The sequence below is a fragment of the Nanorana parkeri genome, unplaced genomic scaffold, assembly GCF_000935625.1.
Source record: "Nanorana parkeri isolate BGI_ZX_2015 unplaced genomic scaffold, ASM93562v1 scaffold758, whole genome shotgun sequence".
NCBI lineage: Eukaryota > Metazoa > Chordata > Amphibia > Anura > Dicroglossidae > Nanorana > Nanorana parkeri.
In genome coordinates this window covers 62924-80297 of record NW_017307026.1, presented here as the reverse complement: position 1 = coordinate 80297, position 17374 = coordinate 62924, and the positions used below count along the sequence as shown (strand labels likewise).

Sequence of the window (17374 nt, the reverse complement as noted above, 5' to 3'; positions counted from 1 at the left end):
CTCCCCTAATTTTCCCATTATTCCCATTATTGATCAAGCTACCTCCTATTCAGGAAACAACTTTCTATTATTTTTAATTATTCTCTACTCTATTATTTATTTTTAAGTCCTTTATTCACATAAGGCGTGCGCACCTGTAATGGGCCGATCCTGGAAGGGACAGGTGCTGCATGTGATTGCGTGCAGCAGCCTGCTCTTCTCTATGGGAGGATGCGGCTGTACGCTGTCACGTGCACACCCGAACTACACATCCTTGCGGGTACGGGTGTCCACAATTGGACGCAGACAGGGTGCATCCTGTCCGTGTCCAAGTGCAGACACCAATACCCGCACGGATGGCAGCGTACAGCCGTGTCCTCCCACAGGGAAGGACAGGCTGCTGCGTGCAATCACATCCCTACTGGGATTGGCCTTTTTATGGGTACGCCCTGTGTGAATAAACCTTAAAAGTTTCCCTGACTTATTATGAAAATCCTCCTCTATGCTACAATTTTTCATCATGCTTGTTTGCTCCCTCAGAAGGTTTTTGAGCCACAGAGGCTAGTGACAACTTGGTATAATTATTGTCCTCTGGGGAAAAATAGATTCCTCTGACTCAGATAAACCTAATCTATAGAAGGTTTATTAAAATGCCAGTTCCCTATTAATTGCTTGCTCTTCCCATTAAGCCATAAGAACATTTGCTAATCTAGGAGCGTACTTTGCTCCCATAGCTGCCCCCTCACGTTTTTAAAGAAATTATGATTGTACCAAAACTAATTGTGGCTCTGTGATGCATGGGGTAAATCTGCTCTGAATTTTTGGTGGCCTCTATTTTCTTGTTTGACTGGGTATTTTAAGCTGTAGTTGCTTCTCCCTACTCCATTTTTTTGTGGCCTTTTTTTTTTGTTTTTTTTTTTTTTTGTGGGCCCAAATTATGCTCTTATTTCTATATGGGATTCCTTATGTATATTTTTTTTTCCTTCATTAATCTCTACTCTAATCCAGTCAGGTTCTCTTGTGGGAGTGCCATTGGCCGTATTGCTTGGTTACCATTTTTTCTTTTGGGGGATGACGCATTAGAAATAATCTGAATCTCTGACTGTTATTTAACCCTTGTTTATTTCTAAAGTCACCAAGGTCCCTCTGAAATGTTTCACTTTTTTCTTACCTCCTGCTGTAGTTTGTCATTTCATCAGTTCTTCTGCTAATACCTTCTATCCCAATAGTTCTTTAACTAGTTCCACTTCCAGAGACCACAAAATAGTCATGTTACCTCACTAGCGCATATTTGCTCCAGTTCTTTATGTTCTAGATGGGCACTAATGTTTTTGGTCATTATCACTAGGTTTAGTTTGTTCATACAGTGTATTGACTCTTTTGGTTAACTGCTTCATAACTGCCATCCTATTCCAGATGTCTCTAAGAGGCACAGCTCCCATGACTCTTGTTCTACCTGGGGATCAACAAGTCCAAGTTCAGGGTGTAATTCAGTCAGCACAGTCCTCGGTCATTCATTCTCCTCAGGTTGCTCCATCAACGGTAATTGCTTCTCACCGATCACCTCTGTATGTATTGTGTTGGATGGAAGTAACATAACCAATAAAAATATGCTTATTTCTTCCTCTGCAGGCTTCTTCAATATCAGAAAGTGAGGACTCGCAGGACTCATCTGACAGTATTGATGCCCCCAGGAAGGCCCGCATTTTATCTCGTCGGATTTCATATGGGTAAGTGGAGACCCATAACTGTTATGTTCCCATAAAGCCACATAGATGATTTAAAGGAGAATTATGAGGCAAGTGATTTTCACTCAGCCTCATAATCTGAGCCGACCTGTGACAATGAAACTGTCACAGGTCGGCTCAGTAGATCGGGAAGTGAGCGAACACATACCGGCGCTCACTCACTTCTCAATCTATCCCTGCAGAGAGCCGTGACTGTCACTCACGGCTCCCTTCAGGGATTCCCCCTCCCCTGTCCGATCCTCCGGAGCTGACTGGCGTAACGGACGGGGGAGGGGGCGGGTACAGCTGGCTCTGCCTCTAGATAGGCAGAGCCAGCTGTCACGCAGCTGGGTGGATCCAGACAGCATTGTCCGGATCCGTTCCGGCTGTGGCGTCTCAGTATACCGTATACTGAGCTTAGGGTGACGGCAGGAAGGTAGTTTGTGTCCTCCCCTTACCCTTAAGAGAACTATGGGGAAAAGCCCTAACCCCATAGTTCTCCAAAGAAAGAAGGCATTTCTTGTATGAGAAATATAAGATCTGTCAATGATCGTTTTAAGTACTTTATTTTCAAAATGCTCTACTTCTTTTTTTCTTTTTTTTTTTTACTCAACACTGCAAAAAAATGTGCCAACAGAACGCACTGCAAACTTTAGTGAAGTATGTCCACTCTGGACATGTCACTTCACATGAAGTTTTATTCAACAAACAAAACAACAAAAACAAAAGCCTAAAAATCGAATCGCACAGAAATCGAAAGGTTCAGTCACAAGGCAACAGACCTTTCGTTGCGATTACCTTGCGATTTTGGTGTGAATGGGCCCTAAATGTTGTGCGGGTGACTGTCTCAAAATTAAAACTAGTGTATTCTCACTAAGTGATAAATGAACAGCAAAGCACAAACTGTATAACGAACAAACATTGCTGCTACATTTAAAGCTAAAATCCAGGTAGACCTATAAGATGATAATAAATTAATACCTCAATAAATAGTTTTGTCTTTTTTAAAGCAAACCACATACCTGAATCTAACTTTGCATCCGCCTCTTGCCGTTCCTGTACAGCAGATCTCTGACTGGGAAAAGCAGCAAAAGAAGCTCTTTAGAGGAAAGAGCAGAGTAACGGAGAGATGGAACTTATTAGTCTTTCTCTTTTCACTGTCCAGTAATAGGGTGGGAAGAGGACAAGACCTGCAAGTGTTACTTAAATGTAGCAGGGAAAAATCGGGTCTGCCCCTAAATGTGTGCTCCCTGATTGCATTTTGAAAGCTATTCTAAACCATAGAAGCTACCTGTAGAGTCCTGTGAATTAACTTGTTTCATAGAAAAGGCTATAAAGTTAAGGACTCCTTTTTCCAGGAATAGGTACAAGAAATCGCTGCTAAGCCATCTGCTGAATGGTGCTTGGGGATTTGTCCTGAGCATTTGGAAACAAACAAGACTGCTGGCAGTGGGTCAGTGGTTTGCCAGGGTGAACGAAATCGGGGAAATGAGAAAGCTTTCTTCAGCCCTTAAGGATAGATCAGGAAAGTTTTCACAATTTCGTTTTTCTGGTACCATTGTTTTGCACTGAGTACTTGCAGCACCTCTAAAATGGTGGTACCCAAGTGGACCTGCTAATGTTTATGCATTGTTTTCCCCTCACCCCCAAACACATAAATTTTTTCTTTTGTTTCTACCTTTTTTTTCTTCTCTGTGCTCCTAATTCATGTTGTCCGCACATTTGCTCTACTGTTACTGTTACTGTTGCTTTTCCTTTTCTAAGGTTTTGAGCATCACCTTTGCCAGGTAAATGGGAAATATGAAACAAAAACCCCCTACAAATCCGCCCTAGAATCTGACAATCAGACCTGCTGATGTTGCAAGTCTGAAAGCTGTCAGCAGAGTCACCTTTTTTTATTTGATATTGTCACACTTCTCACACAAGAATAATTTTGGAAGTGTTTGATTAAAATGTGTATAAGTGCTTGCATTATTATCTCTCTGTAAACCAGTAGTTGTAACTGAGCCTGGCTTGTAGCTTTCTGTTTGGTTGGTGGTTTTTTTTGTTTTTTTTAATTATTAGAAAAAAATATATATTTTTAGATGTGCTGTGTGAATGAGAACACATAACACACATATATATTGGAGATTTCTCAAATTTGACTGCAAAAGTGGAAATGCACTTTTAAGTGACACATTTTGCAAGCTTCTGTATACATAGCCGCTCCAAAATAAAGTATTGCCAAGCTACAACTATTAAAACAAAGTGCAGAGGATGATGTATTACAGGGCCCATACAGACTATTTTTTAATAGTGGACAAATTAGCAGAATTTTAATACTGGCCGCAAGCATTAAAATGTTGTTTGGTTATCCGTTGCAATTTTCTTTATCAGCATAACCGAGCACGGAAGAGCTCCAAAAATGTGACATTATTCAGGGTTTTAGGAGGTTTGCTTTTTGTTTTTGTTTTGCCTGCTGAGGTCTCTTACTTACTGGGTTGTGTGTGGATGCACTGCCAATTAGAGACGTAAGTTTCCATGAGTAGTGCCTACATTTTAGGTTAAGAAATGGACTGTGATATTGATTCTATTGATAATGGATCTATGTGTCTTATTTCTATTTTAGGCAAATATTAAAAGATCTCTCATCTGAAGACACTGGAGATAGAGAACGTGAAGACGGAGCAGGAGCATCTATTGAGCCAATGTCTGCTGCTACTACTATATATCAGACCAGCACTGGACAGTATGGTGAGATTTAGATTGTAAAACACTTTATTTTAGGGCTGCCATCAACTAATCAACACCCAGCAGGGAGGAGAAAGCTGTAAGGAGGCAGAGCAAGAAGGAGAGCTGCTGGATGGTCAGCAAATATATGAAATATTTGCTGATCGTTTTCTGTATTATTCAAACATCATGATCAGTGCTGATCACTATGCTGTTTGTAAATAATTGAGGATATAGTATTCAGATAGTGTGTCCCCAATTATGAATGAACAGGGAGTGCTCTACATCACTTCCTGTTCATTCATGATTGTGGACATAGTAACTGATACTATCTTCTCAGTTTATGAATAGACAGGAGTACTCTGTATAGAGGATTCCTGTTCATTCATAACAGGGGCTGCAGAAAAAGGGATTGATGACTCCGTGTCCTCAATCTCTTTCTCTGTTTTAAAATGGTAATATCGGGTCTGTTTTTAGACCCCTAATAGTTCCCCGAAGCCCCTAACAAAAAAAAAATTTTAAATGGTAAAGAAAAAAAATGGTGGTAAAGTCATTTCAGTTTCGGCTTGGCAAATTCTGGTGCGATTGCCTGCGCTGAAACATGCAGAAACCACAATGCCGTGAGTTCCAGTAGGGTGCAATTGCAACAAATTGCTCATGAAGTTTTATTCTGCAGTAAACTTTATTTGTAACACCATTTCTGTATTTTTATTTTAAATTTAAGGATGGTATTTCATTTTTATTTATTTTTTATTCGATCGAAAAAATTGGCCAACTAATTCTGAAAATGGTTGCAGCCCTACTTTATTTCATTGAAGGGAAAGCATGTTTTGTTTTTTTTCAAGCACATATTTTGAGTTGCTTTTGTTTTTATCCAAAATGGGGGGAAAAGTTTTGGCATTACCAAGCATCATAATATTTAGTTGATACATATGAGAGCTGTTTCCTTTGCTACAGGACTTTCTGTCCATCCGTTCCCGAGATGTGTTCACCCACCAGGCGGCAGAGCCAAGGGGTTGACCTGACTTTTCTTTATAGTTAAAGGATAATTGCACCTCTGTCTGCCCCCCGATTTGTATATTTTAACTGCATGTGGACCCTCCCTTTTTACTGCTACTGAGTAGAAGCGCTTCTCAGTCACATGATCACACTGACCAATGAGAAGAACTTCTGCTCAGAAGCACTTCTCATTGGTTAGCATGCTCATATGACCAAGCTGTGAGTGTTGTGCTGGACCCTTGGTGCGGTGTATGCTGTAGGTGTAGGGACTGCACTCCGGCTAGTGGTTTTGGTTTCACAGGCAGCTACAATGTATGAATAGCGAGGGCGGCCAGAGGTGGAAAAATGCTCTGGGTAAGTTTATCTTCTCACATTTTGAGAGAAAGTGTAGTTACCCTTTAAGCACTACAACCTGTCACACCACTGCCTCCAGCCTGTGATTGGACAGTGTAGGGGCAGCTAAAGCTTGGTGATGAGTCACTCCTCTGCTCCTCCTATCAGAATGTTCTTAGCCAGCTGGTGTGACTGGCTCCCTGTATCAGCCCTCCCTGTCCCAGTTTGAGTTACTGTGTAGTGGATCACTGGAGGAGGATGTTAAATTCAGAATAATTACCCTAGTTGCATGCTAAAATAAATGTAATAATGTTTTAAGGAACCCAGAACGGCATTAACTTGTGTTTTTTTATTTCTGCCTAGAGTTTACATTTACAGTAAAATAGGTGGACTAGGGAATGGTTTCAACTCCTGTGTGTGTATAATCTTATCTCCTGCTTCTGCCAGTTGTATGTAAAATATCCATTTAAGAAATGCCACTTTATACAGATGTATGCAAAATGATGATATTGCTTTTAAATGGTCTGTGCTCACTGACTAGAGCCTCCCATTGTGATTATTGCTGCTCATGTCTGAACTACCAAGGCTAAGGTTGGCTATACACTGTTCGAGTTCTTAAGTTCCTTAAGTCAGCAAAATTCTTTTGATGGCCCTGCCACAGCAACAAAAGTCAATTAAGCAAGCCAGACTGAGGATTTTCAGCCAAACATTTACTGCAACCAACCAGCTGCCGTCCTTGTTCATTTATCCTTACAGTGGCAGGTGCTAGGGGATATCACTCTACTCATCCTTGCGCATGATCCATACCCAAATAGAAGAGGTTATTCTGACAGTGGCAGGTGCTAGGGGATATCACTCTACTCATCCTTGCGCATGATTCATACCCAAATAGAAGAGGATACAGCAGAAGTATGGCACCATAATTGTAGCCCAAACATGGGAGTAAAACAGTGTGGTGATAAAGAGAAGATTGTCATGCACCACTTTCCTCTATAGACTATTTCCTATTCTTTCGAACATGCTGGAACCGTTGGAAAGAAAAATATGTAACCTTTTTAGATTATAAATTCTTTTGGGTGGTAATCCAATTGCTATTTCATGATTGTACTTGTGTTCTTGTATACTTTTTGTATGTCCTCCCCTTGCATAGTGGTGAGAAGGATGATATCTTGTCGGTTGAGAAGGATGATATCTTGTCGGTTGAGACTATCTTGATTTAATCTCGTTTCTGTACTTTATAGTTACCATTGCTCCCAATGGAACACTCCAGCTTGCTACCGCTACGGCAGATGGTGTACAAGGGTTGCAGGCATTGGCGATGTCCAACGCTGCCAGTAACCAGTCTGGAACAACTATACTACAATATGCCCAGACATCAGACGGTCAGCAAATTCTGGTTCCCAGCAACCAAGTGGTTGTGCAGAGTAAGTCCTTCCCTGTATTTATGGTGGTTTTCCATGTAGGTAATAAACGTGCCTTATGTTTTGCTCATTGTTTTATTTTTGTACTTTTCAGCTGCTTCAGGAGACATGCAGACTTACCAGATCCGGACTACATCAACCACCACCTCCCTTCCGCAAACTGTGGTCATGACTTCACCTGTTACATTGTCCTGTCAAACCCAAAAGTCAGATGACCCACAGCTAAAGCGGGAAATAAGATTAATGAAAAACAGGTGAGGAAATGAGCAGAGAAGAACTTACTTTATACAGTGTCTTCACTTTTTTTTTAGCAAGGGTTCTTTAGAATATGTATCATTTTGGAAGATGGCATATCAGTCGCTCCAGTTTTCAGCCTGCAAGAGTTATGTGGGTTCTCGCTCTCCTTAACCCCTTCATGACTGAGGCCCTTTTTTCCATTTTTGCACCCATGTTATATTCCACATTTTAGGCCTGAAAATGACGTAAAACCCCCCAACATTATATATTTTCTATTAGATCAGTGAGTTTTAAATTGAATGAGAAACTCCAACTCACGTCTGAGCCATTTCTGTAAATCTTCTTTTGCAGGTTTGTGTTGTTCACAATACCAGATACAAGATTTACCTGATCAGACACAATCCAATTTTTCTTTAGTCCTCATGGTCTATGTTTCCCTCGTGCCATGTTTTGTGTCTAATCGGATACCATGATAAGTGTACTAACTATGTGTCTTTCATTGTTTTAGGGAGGCTGCCCGAGAGTGCCGAAGGAAAAAGAAGGAATATGTTAAGTGCTTGGAGAACAGAGTTGCAGTGCTTGAAAATCAAAATAAAACATTAATTGAAGAGCTAAAGACTTTAAAAGATTTGTACTGTCACAAAACAGTTTAATCGTTTTTGTTAGTTTATCTACCTTTTTAGATGAGTTTTTTTTTTCTTTTTATACCAAAATTTTCTAAATTTTACATGAGGCCACAGATGAAGCCTTTTTTTTTTTTTTTTCTATTTAGTTTTCACACTTTTAAAGAGGCAGAGTATTGTGATTGGCCACCATGTGCTAATTGTGAAATATTTGAATGTCAAAGGTAAAATCTAAATATATAATAAAAGGAACCTCAGTTTATTAGAGAAGAGTAATTTTATGAATCATGTGTTAGACACATACGATCTAAATTAAGCTCAGTGACTTATGGCTGTCTGACTTTGCGAATGAACTCTGAGTCAGTGGCATGCTGGGATTTTTAGTACACCAGATGTGACCAGCCCTACCTCTAATAGTAAAGCAGAATTTTTTTAAGTGGACCTATCGCAGACAAATATGTCACTTTCTTTTCCCTCACTTGTATTCACTGGAAGTTGGCACCATCTGGCCAGATTAAAAAAAATTGTTTTGGTAAGATTGAGCAGCCATTTACTAACACTGATCATGTTTACTGTGTTTCTAAAGGTGCCCATACACCTTGAAGGGAATTTATCAAAACTGGAGCAGACAAAAACTGGAGCAACTGTGCATGGCAGCCAATCAGCTTCTCTCTTTCGTTTTCAAATCTTAACTGAACAAAGTGAAGAGAGAAGCTGATTGGCTGCCATGCACAGCTGCTCCAGTTTTGATAAATTCCCCCCATGTGATTATTGTTTGAAAAATGAACGCGATCGGGTTTTCGGACGATAATCGGCCAGTGAATGGGAAGTGAATGATCATAATTACTGTACAACTGGCCAAATTTCCTCGACCGGTCAGGCTGGAAAACTTTGCTCAAATCATACGATATTCAGTTCATTATAGTGGTGTTTTCGTACGGAAATAATCGCATCATAAACACTGCACATGCGCAAATGATCGTCGCAATTCGGCCAGTTATTATTGCTAATGAACAATAATCGAAATCTACATTGGTCTGTGCATGCTGGGGTATTTGAGCGTAAATTGAAGGGGGGTTTGATGATGAGACGAAAGAAATTGAACGATAATTGTAAGGTGTCTGGCCAGCTTAAGAATTCTCCTGTCCTCCTGGAGAGAATACTTGTTATGCAACACACTCTGGGGGGCATTTATCAAAACGGGAGCAGACCAAATCTGGAGCAGCTGTGCATGGTAACCAATCAGCATATCTTTCATTTTCAAATCTAGAATGAAGAGAGCTGCCCCAGTTTTGATTCCCCTCTCTGTGTCTAATGATCATCCGGTTCAGTGCTCTTAGCATTTCATGGGCTCAATTAAAGGGAGCTTTTTACAGCTGATGTTCCTCATAAAATGTTAGTATGACAGTATCTATACACCACATTTCAGCTTTTACTCAGCCTCTAGTACTCATGATGGATTATGCGATTTGACATGATAGGTTCGCTTTAATATGTTCAAATAAAGGATTTACAGAAAGTGGAACATCTCTTTCTCATGTAACAGTGGTTTGTTTTTGTTTTTTCCCTTCCACTTTCCTTTTTATTCCAGTTTTTTATGTAATTTGTATGTACATATTTTACCTCCTTTTGGTTAGTCACAGTTTCAGATTAAGGCTTACTTTTACTATAAAGTATAACTTTTACAGTTACTGCTCATTTTGGCAGGCAATATTGTAATTATGTTTGTGGTGTTTACTTTATGAAGTATCCATCAGGGTTTTAAGGGGAAATTTTGACTTATTACATTTGTCACCTAACTTAATAGCCAGAGGACTCTTAATTCATCCAGTTGACCTGTTTGCTGGTTACTGAGTGGAAGAGAGAACATTTCGAATTATTTCAATTTTTGGCTACGAGGTATGATTTACATTTCTATAAATAAATAATGTGTGATTATTTACTTAATTACTTTTGTGCTTCAGCGTTTTATTTTTCCTTCAGACTACCACCACAGCAAGAAGTCATGGTTTACCTTGTAACTCCACTTTAACTCAGTTGTTGCAAGTAATACAGAGTACAATTGCTGCTGTGAAAAACTCTAACCACAATATTTCCCATTCATCTCAGCTATTGAGTTTAAACACTTGTCAGTGCCTCTCAATTACTCATGTACAGGGGGAAAATGAGATGACTTACCAGTATGTTATCAAGTACTTAGAGCTCCTTTACCTAGTTACATTATATCTAGTTTGGTATGTTGCCAGCAGTTTGAGTTTTGAGATATATTGTTGCTATTTTATAAGACTTTTATACTGTGGGAATTTCACTGTTCATGCTGCCTAAATTGGGGGATGGCATATATTTCGGTCTCTGGAGGATTTGATCTATGGGACCACAACAAGGTTACCCAGCCATTTGAATATTTAATAGACAGAAGTCTTGGACATTGTAAGGTCAATCCACTCTTATAGGTTGCAAGTTATGCCTTTTATAGAATTAGATGGGCAGTGTCTGGACTTGGGAGGTTTGTGGCAGCGTTGTCCTATATAAAGCAGTGAATTCACAAATAGACTGTCCCATTTAAAATCTTACAATAAGGTCCATAGGTAGTGAGCAAATTCCACTTTTTTTTTTGGTAATTTTTGTATGTCAGTTTGGCAAGTGGCACATGTGTAGTTGCTATTGAATTCTGGATATCTTTTAGATGCCGGAATTTAAGCTACACTGTGCTGGGGAGACCTCAATCCTTCCGCCTTGCCTGATGGGCGTTCTCACAAGCTGTCGGCTTTCTATCATTCTTGATTGTACATGACAGGATATAGTGAGTTAATAATAATGCATTATTGCACGGGTCAGACCTTATCTTTATCGCCAAAACCTTTGGCTAGGGACCTACATCTTGATGGACCCTGCCACTCTAAAACAGCCAGAACACTTTCCTGTGGCCCTGCGCTAGTGGGATGATGGTCTGGCAAACGCATCTACAGGATGGGTCTTCTGTCTCCCCATGTCAGATTCTATGTCTGAAATGCTGATCTGTGGAGCATACTTGCAAAAAGTGCCTTGAACACATGCTATCTAATAAGGAAATGCCTTTTTCTGTGAATCCTTGGATACTTGCATCAAGAAAGTCACAGGGAGGAGGGAAAGATCTCCTTCTGACCAGAGAAGTTGTCTTAAGCCTACAGTAGCAAAGTTCTCTATTCAGTCCTTTTAAGAAAAGTTCTTTTTTATCCCTCCCAAGCCTCGGAGTCCAAGCCCGGGCCAGGTTGTTTGTAAGTCCCTCCAAATAAAGGGGCGCACCCCACTTTTACTATTTGGGGATGTCTGTCAGCTTCCCAGATATGGGGCATTCACAGCGCCTGAGTCCAGAGCAAGTTTATGAAATGGAGTTTTACTACCAGACACCTTGTTTCCTGCTGTTGAACATGCCAAGATCTCCTAAAAGACTGATGGTTCTTATCACTGCCCTAGATCGAAGGGGGTGGGTTCTGCCCTATTCTCAATCTGAAGTTTCCTGCGAGTCCAAAAGTTCTGTATGGATTCTACACACTGTGATTTGCCTCATTTCTCCCTGGAGAGACTTCCTGGCATCAGTGGATACTGTATATAGAATGTATATTAGCACATCCCCATTTTTCTTACCCATCAATGCCACCCAAGTTTTGCTGTGAATGTACAATGCTGCCAATGTGGTGCCCTTCTATTCAGCCGGCCTACTGTGCCACGGGTCTGCACCAAGGAGCTGCTCCCTGTTTTGTCTGTGCTTCAGTCTTAAGGGATCCCATAGTGGGGTACTTGGACCACCTTCTTAGAGAGCAGTCAGTGCAAGGTTGAACATTCATCAGACAATACAAACCCTGCAAAAGTTCAGATGGTTCCTGAATCTCCCAAAGTCCACACTGGAGCCATCTCGCCTTTTGAGTACCTGGACCTAGTCAGATTCAATCTGTTTGCTCCCAGTAATGAACCTTGCTCTCCCAGAGTCACCCGATTTTTGCTTTTGTATAAATGTTTGTAGCCCCATCACCTTCTGTGATGTGGCTACTAGACATTTTAGTGATGGCCAGGGCTGTAGTCAGCCTGGCTGGAATTATAGTGGCAGTTATCTGGTTAATTCCAGGTGTCTGACATTGCCTGTACCCCCAGGGGGCGGAGTGTGACTCTGACATATGTACAGTACAGCAGCCAATCACTGGGTTTCTCTCAGCCAGTGGTGCATGCTGGGATTGGCTACATATACTGGAGGGATATGCCATGTGCTGAGACTAGCCGGGACCAGCCATGCAATAGGGCTGGGTGTTGTTCAGCCTGTCCCCCAGGCTAGGCCTGGGGTTGGGCATGGGCTGGTGTGAGGGAAAGGTTTCCCTGAGGTCTCCAACATGGAGGAGGCCTATGATGCTGATAGAGGAAGAGAACCAGGACCAATGCTGGCTCTTGAAGTACCCTGGAACTAAGAGGACTTCAGAAGTATGGCTGGTGTCTTTCCTGCTTGAGGATCTATATCCATCCTGCTTAGCTACTACATCAGTTGCTGTCGGCTACCTCCCAAGTGGATCTACACTGATACGCCAACCAGGTCTGGTGAGTCTGGAGCTCTTGTCGGTAGCCCTGGAAGCTTAGAACCTATATACACACTCTCTCCCCTGTGAAGAACATACCCTAGACAGACTAGAGATGAACTGGCATTCAGCGGCTCCTTTGGGGGTGAGCGCTACATGTTTATAGACCTCCAACCAGGTGCTGGAATCGGGGAACTTCTTGGTTCAAGGGACCTGATCAGTGAAGGAATCTGAACTCCCAATCAAGATCCTAGATCTTGGGGGATTTGGTTGCCCCTTTAATGCTGGACCCCTCAGTTAATTCATTTGGCACCAGAAGTTGTGCTGCTCAAATGAGAGGACCTGTTACTTGTTTGGATGGCACACGTCTCAGCACTGTCCCCCATACATATTTCAGTCATGGAAAATTGGAAGGCAGACTCCTGGACTCCAGAGAATTGTGCCTTTTACCATAGGTGTTTTGGGCCTTTTGTTGCAGTTTCAACAAAGTAAACAACTTTGTCGCCAAGAATCTCTGGGCCCTTACAGTGAATGCCTTGGTGACTCTAGGATTGTTTCAGCCTGATCTACACCTTCCCTCCTCTGAAATTCACCTCCTTCGTGAGATCAAGACCGGGCATTCCATAGAACTTTATTGCTCTGAACAGGCCCAGGAGACTGTGGCATGCAAACATAGTCAAACTCCTTACAGATTCTCTGATCAGTAAGACCTCCTGTCCAAAGCATCGGTATTCCACCCCACTTCTTGGTTGCTGACTTTAATGGCCTAACTGTTGAACCTCGGGTGCTGAAGGATGCAGTCATCCCTACACTCATGAAAGCTAGGTAGTTTACCTACTGCAAGCTCTATCATTGCACCTAGACTTATTTTGCTTGGTGCGAAGTTCAATCCTTCCAGCCTAGACCAACATTTATCCTTTGAGTACAATCAAAGATAAAATTTCTGCCTTGGTGATTCTTTTCTTGAGACCGCTTGCCTCTTACTCTCTAGTGAAAGCCTTTGAGCAGGGGGTCAAGTTGTCCCCTTTATACGCACGACAGCAACTCCATGGCTCCATGGGACTGCAACTTAGTTCTGTCAGCTCTGCAGAAGCCACCCTTTGAATTCTTTGACCATGCAATAATCTGTTCCTAGTCATCATATTGTCTGCCAGGTGTGCTTCTGAATTGCTGGTCTTGTACTGTAAAGAGCGTTTTTCTGGTTATCTAGCATAAGGTAGTGCTGAGGACTAAGGCCTCATTTCTTCCTAAATTGGTCTCTGCCTTTCACTTTAACCAGGATATTGTCTTGCCATCCTTTTTCATGTCCTACCACTAAACATCCTAAATAAATTTCTCAAGTGTTTAGATGTGCTTTGGGCTGTTTGTGTCTACCTCTCTGCTACAGCTCCCATCCACAAGTCTGATTTCCCTCTTCATCATTCCTGAGGGTCCCTATATGGGGCACCCGGATTCTCGGCTTACTATCACTATGTACATTCAGTAAGCTATCGCTCAGGCCTGTAAGTTGAAGGGTAAAGGGTTGTGACATAGTATCTTTCATAACCAGCACCATGGCAGCTACCCTTCTGAAAAAGGCTTGGATTCTTTCATTACGATGTGACATTGGCAATGGGCAGCACCTGCCAATGAGGAAAAGGAGAGCTGGAATTTAGACAAGAAGGCACTGGCTTTGGTGGGTAGGGCTCTAGCCTGCTAGAGTTTTTTTAATGGTTGAACAAACAAGTTCTAGAATTTTTATCAGTCTGGGCAACTTTATTGTGGTGTAGAGTTGGAGAGTCCTGCTTTACAGTGAAGGTGTATGGATGTGTTGATTTTAATACTTTTATCTAGTTAATATAATGAAAGGTGTATTTTTTTTTTGTTTTTTTTTTTTTACCCATGCTGCATTGAGTCCATTGGTGCTTACCTTGTTATGCACACTCTTAGGTGATACTTTTAGTGTAGGACCTAAAGGGAACCTGTTCTGTGGAAGCTGTGTTTAAAAAAAAAAAAAAAAAAAAGGCAAGGAGAGGGTGAAAAGGAAAAATAGCTTTTTTTTTTTTTTTTTCTTTCTACAAATAAGTTTTTTTTTAGCCATAATATGCTAGTATGCACAAAATACAGTATTAGCCCATTATGGCAGACTTGCCTGCCAAACCAATCCCTTCCAGTACTATTAGCCCATTATGGCAGACTTACCTGCAAAACCAATCCCTTCGAGTACTTCTCTCCTCCTCCCTCTTCCATTTTTGGCTTGTTCCTCTTCCAGGTTTCAAGTCTTCTGCTTAATTGGCTGGGCCCCAATGACCTAATTCCTGCGCATGTGCACAGGTGTTACTTCATCTCAGCATGCCGAGTCTAATCACTGAGCTGCGCATGCGTGACTCTGTGTACAGAAAAAAAAACTGCTGAATGTAAAAATAAAAAAGCTTTTTATTGCCAGACTTGCAGATTCTCTTTTGTTATAAGTCTACCAATTGCCATAAGACTATCAGTCAGTGTCTAAGATGATTTTACAATGCAGATATGCAGTTATGACTAGAGAATTCCAGAACAAGAGGTACATTTTCCAGGGAACTACTTGGGGACAATCACAGTTTTGGATTTTCCTATAAGATAGCAGATCTTCATTTTTATGTGTTCAGGTCAATTTTAATTAAAAAAAAAGTCGGCCCTCCTCTGCCTTCAGAGCCACTCCGGTCCGTCCTGGAATGAACTGTGTGCGGTCAGACTTTATAACATTTTTACAAGCCCCAAAATCTTCCGATAAGAGAAGGAACACACAGGGTTTTTAGTAGCGCAATAATACAACAAGTGATTTCTTACTATAAACGTAAAAGAAACCCTATGGTATAAACTACACATGTAGCATGTAGTTGCAGTTACACAAATTTGGAGCACTGTGATCCATGTTCATTTAGTAGCTACAACATGCCACTTGTAGCTTACATTAAAGTGGACTTTTACCCCCTTCACTAAAAATCACATCAGCATTCAGCTTGGCATGCTGATATGAAATTCTTACGTTCATTAGTTAAGTAAACATTTTTCTTTTACTTAGAATTAGTGGTTTTACACTTAGGCCCCGTTCACACTGAGCGATTTATCGCGCGGTAATTCCCGCTATATCGCGGCTATTTACCGCGTGATATTGCTCTCCAATGCATCTCAATGGGGCTCTGTCTGTCGCTGACGCGGGTCGTGCGTCGCTACAGCAGGACCCTTTTTGGAGCGGATTTTGCAGCGATTCTAAGTTGCTCAATGCAAGCATTTGCGCGATATCGCGCAAAATGCGAATCGCTCAATGTGAATGGGGCCTTAGGCTTCAGTGATGTAGCCCATGCCTTAGAGTTACATCACAGTGCATTGCTGAGAAATCTCATATGTAAACTGCAAAATCTTGTGAGGTCTCAGGGAAAGGCATTTTTATCCTGAGATGATGTGCATGGTCACAGTCGGATGTCCTAGTCACATGTGCCAGAGTTCCAGGAAGGTAAAGGGAGAGGGATTCATCTTCCCTTAGTAAAAATGGCCACTGTGAGTATAATGGGGAGGGGAAAAAAAGTATAAAAAGCCGGCAATTTTCAATAAGTAGATTGTTATTACTAAACATGTCTAAAGCCTTTGTTGTCATTTTAAAGATAAGGGTGACGTTCCTCTTTAAAGGGAGTTATTTGTTCATTTGCTTTATTCGTTGTGATTATATTGGTGTCATTTAGCTACTTCAAATCGTTTGTGTGCTGCTGTCCTAAAAGTTTTAAATCTGGTTACTAAAATGATTTATCTTTCCATTATCTTCTTAAATTGTGCTATATTATATATATATTCCTGTAAAATAACAGCATTTTTGTTGGCTGTTGACTATTTCAGACCATGCAAAGCACACGCTGGCTGCTAATATTGTCAGAGCACTTTAAATATATTGTTGCTGAACAAGTACACCTCTTCATGGAAATGGTATTGACTGATGGTGGTGACCTCTTTCAGCAATATGATGTGCCCTGCCACACTGCAAAAATGGTTCAAGAATGGTTCAACGTGTTGATTTGGCCTCCAAATGATTAAAATCTATACCCAGTTGAGCATCGGTGGGATGTGCTGTAAAAGCAAGTCGAGGCCATGGAGGCCCCACCTCGCAACGTACAGGACTTAAAGGATTTACTACTGCAGATTGGTGCCAGATACCACAGAATACCTTCAGATTAGATATGTGCATTCCTTCTCATCCGAACTATCATTCAGATGAAAATCCAGCATTATCGGACATTTAGATGCGTCTGAATGAAACAAATAACGAATTTGAATGTATCCAAATTTTTGATGATGAGTGCCATTAATAATGTGAAAGTTGAAAATAAAACAAATAAATAGCGTGGGGTTGATGAGGACAAGGGCCTCTTCCCAACAAACCTGGCCCAATGGTTGTGAGAGTCTGCGGACAGGGGGGCTTATCTGAATCTGGGTACCCAGATCCTGCCTCCCCTTGTAAATGAGTAAGGTGTAGTTGTAACCCCTACTCACACTCAAATGTCCTTTGTTTTGGAAAAAAAAAATTATTTTGACAAGTCCTTTATTCCCCAAAAAAAGGTTCATCAATCACCTTGTCCAGTGATGTAGATCCTCGTCAGTCATAATGGATGAAGGCTGCTGACTCGGAAAAGAAAATTTTTCCCGTTGCCACGTCTGATCCTGACGAGCAGACCCCCATGACCACTGGCCCAGGGTTGTGGGGAAGAGGCCCTTGTCCTCATCAACATGGGGAAAAGGTGCTTTGCCAGGCCCCCCCCCTCCCGGCGAAGCACCCTCCCCATGTTGAGGGC

The 17374-nt window shown here is 41.4% G+C and overlaps 1 protein-coding gene across 1 annotated transcript in view; it reads left to right on the top strand.

Moving 5' to 3' along the window:
* The window catches only part of ATF1 (activating transcription factor 1), a 35771-nt gene extending 27249 nt beyond the window's left edge, over positions 1-8522 (top strand). The window contains exons 3-8 of the mRNA XM_018564535.1: positions 1396-1521; positions 1612-1709; positions 4315-4439; positions 6989-7171; positions 7263-7422; positions 7914-8522. Of these exons, the coding sequence (XP_018420037.1) occupies positions 1396-1521; positions 1612-1709; positions 4315-4439; positions 6989-7171; positions 7263-7422; positions 7914-8058 (837 nt within the window). The 3' untranslated portion in view covers positions 8059-8522. The remainder of the gene's footprint in view (positions 1-1395; positions 1522-1611; positions 1710-4314; positions 4440-6988; positions 7172-7262; positions 7423-7913) is intronic.
* Positions 8523-17374: the final 8852 nt, after the last annotated feature.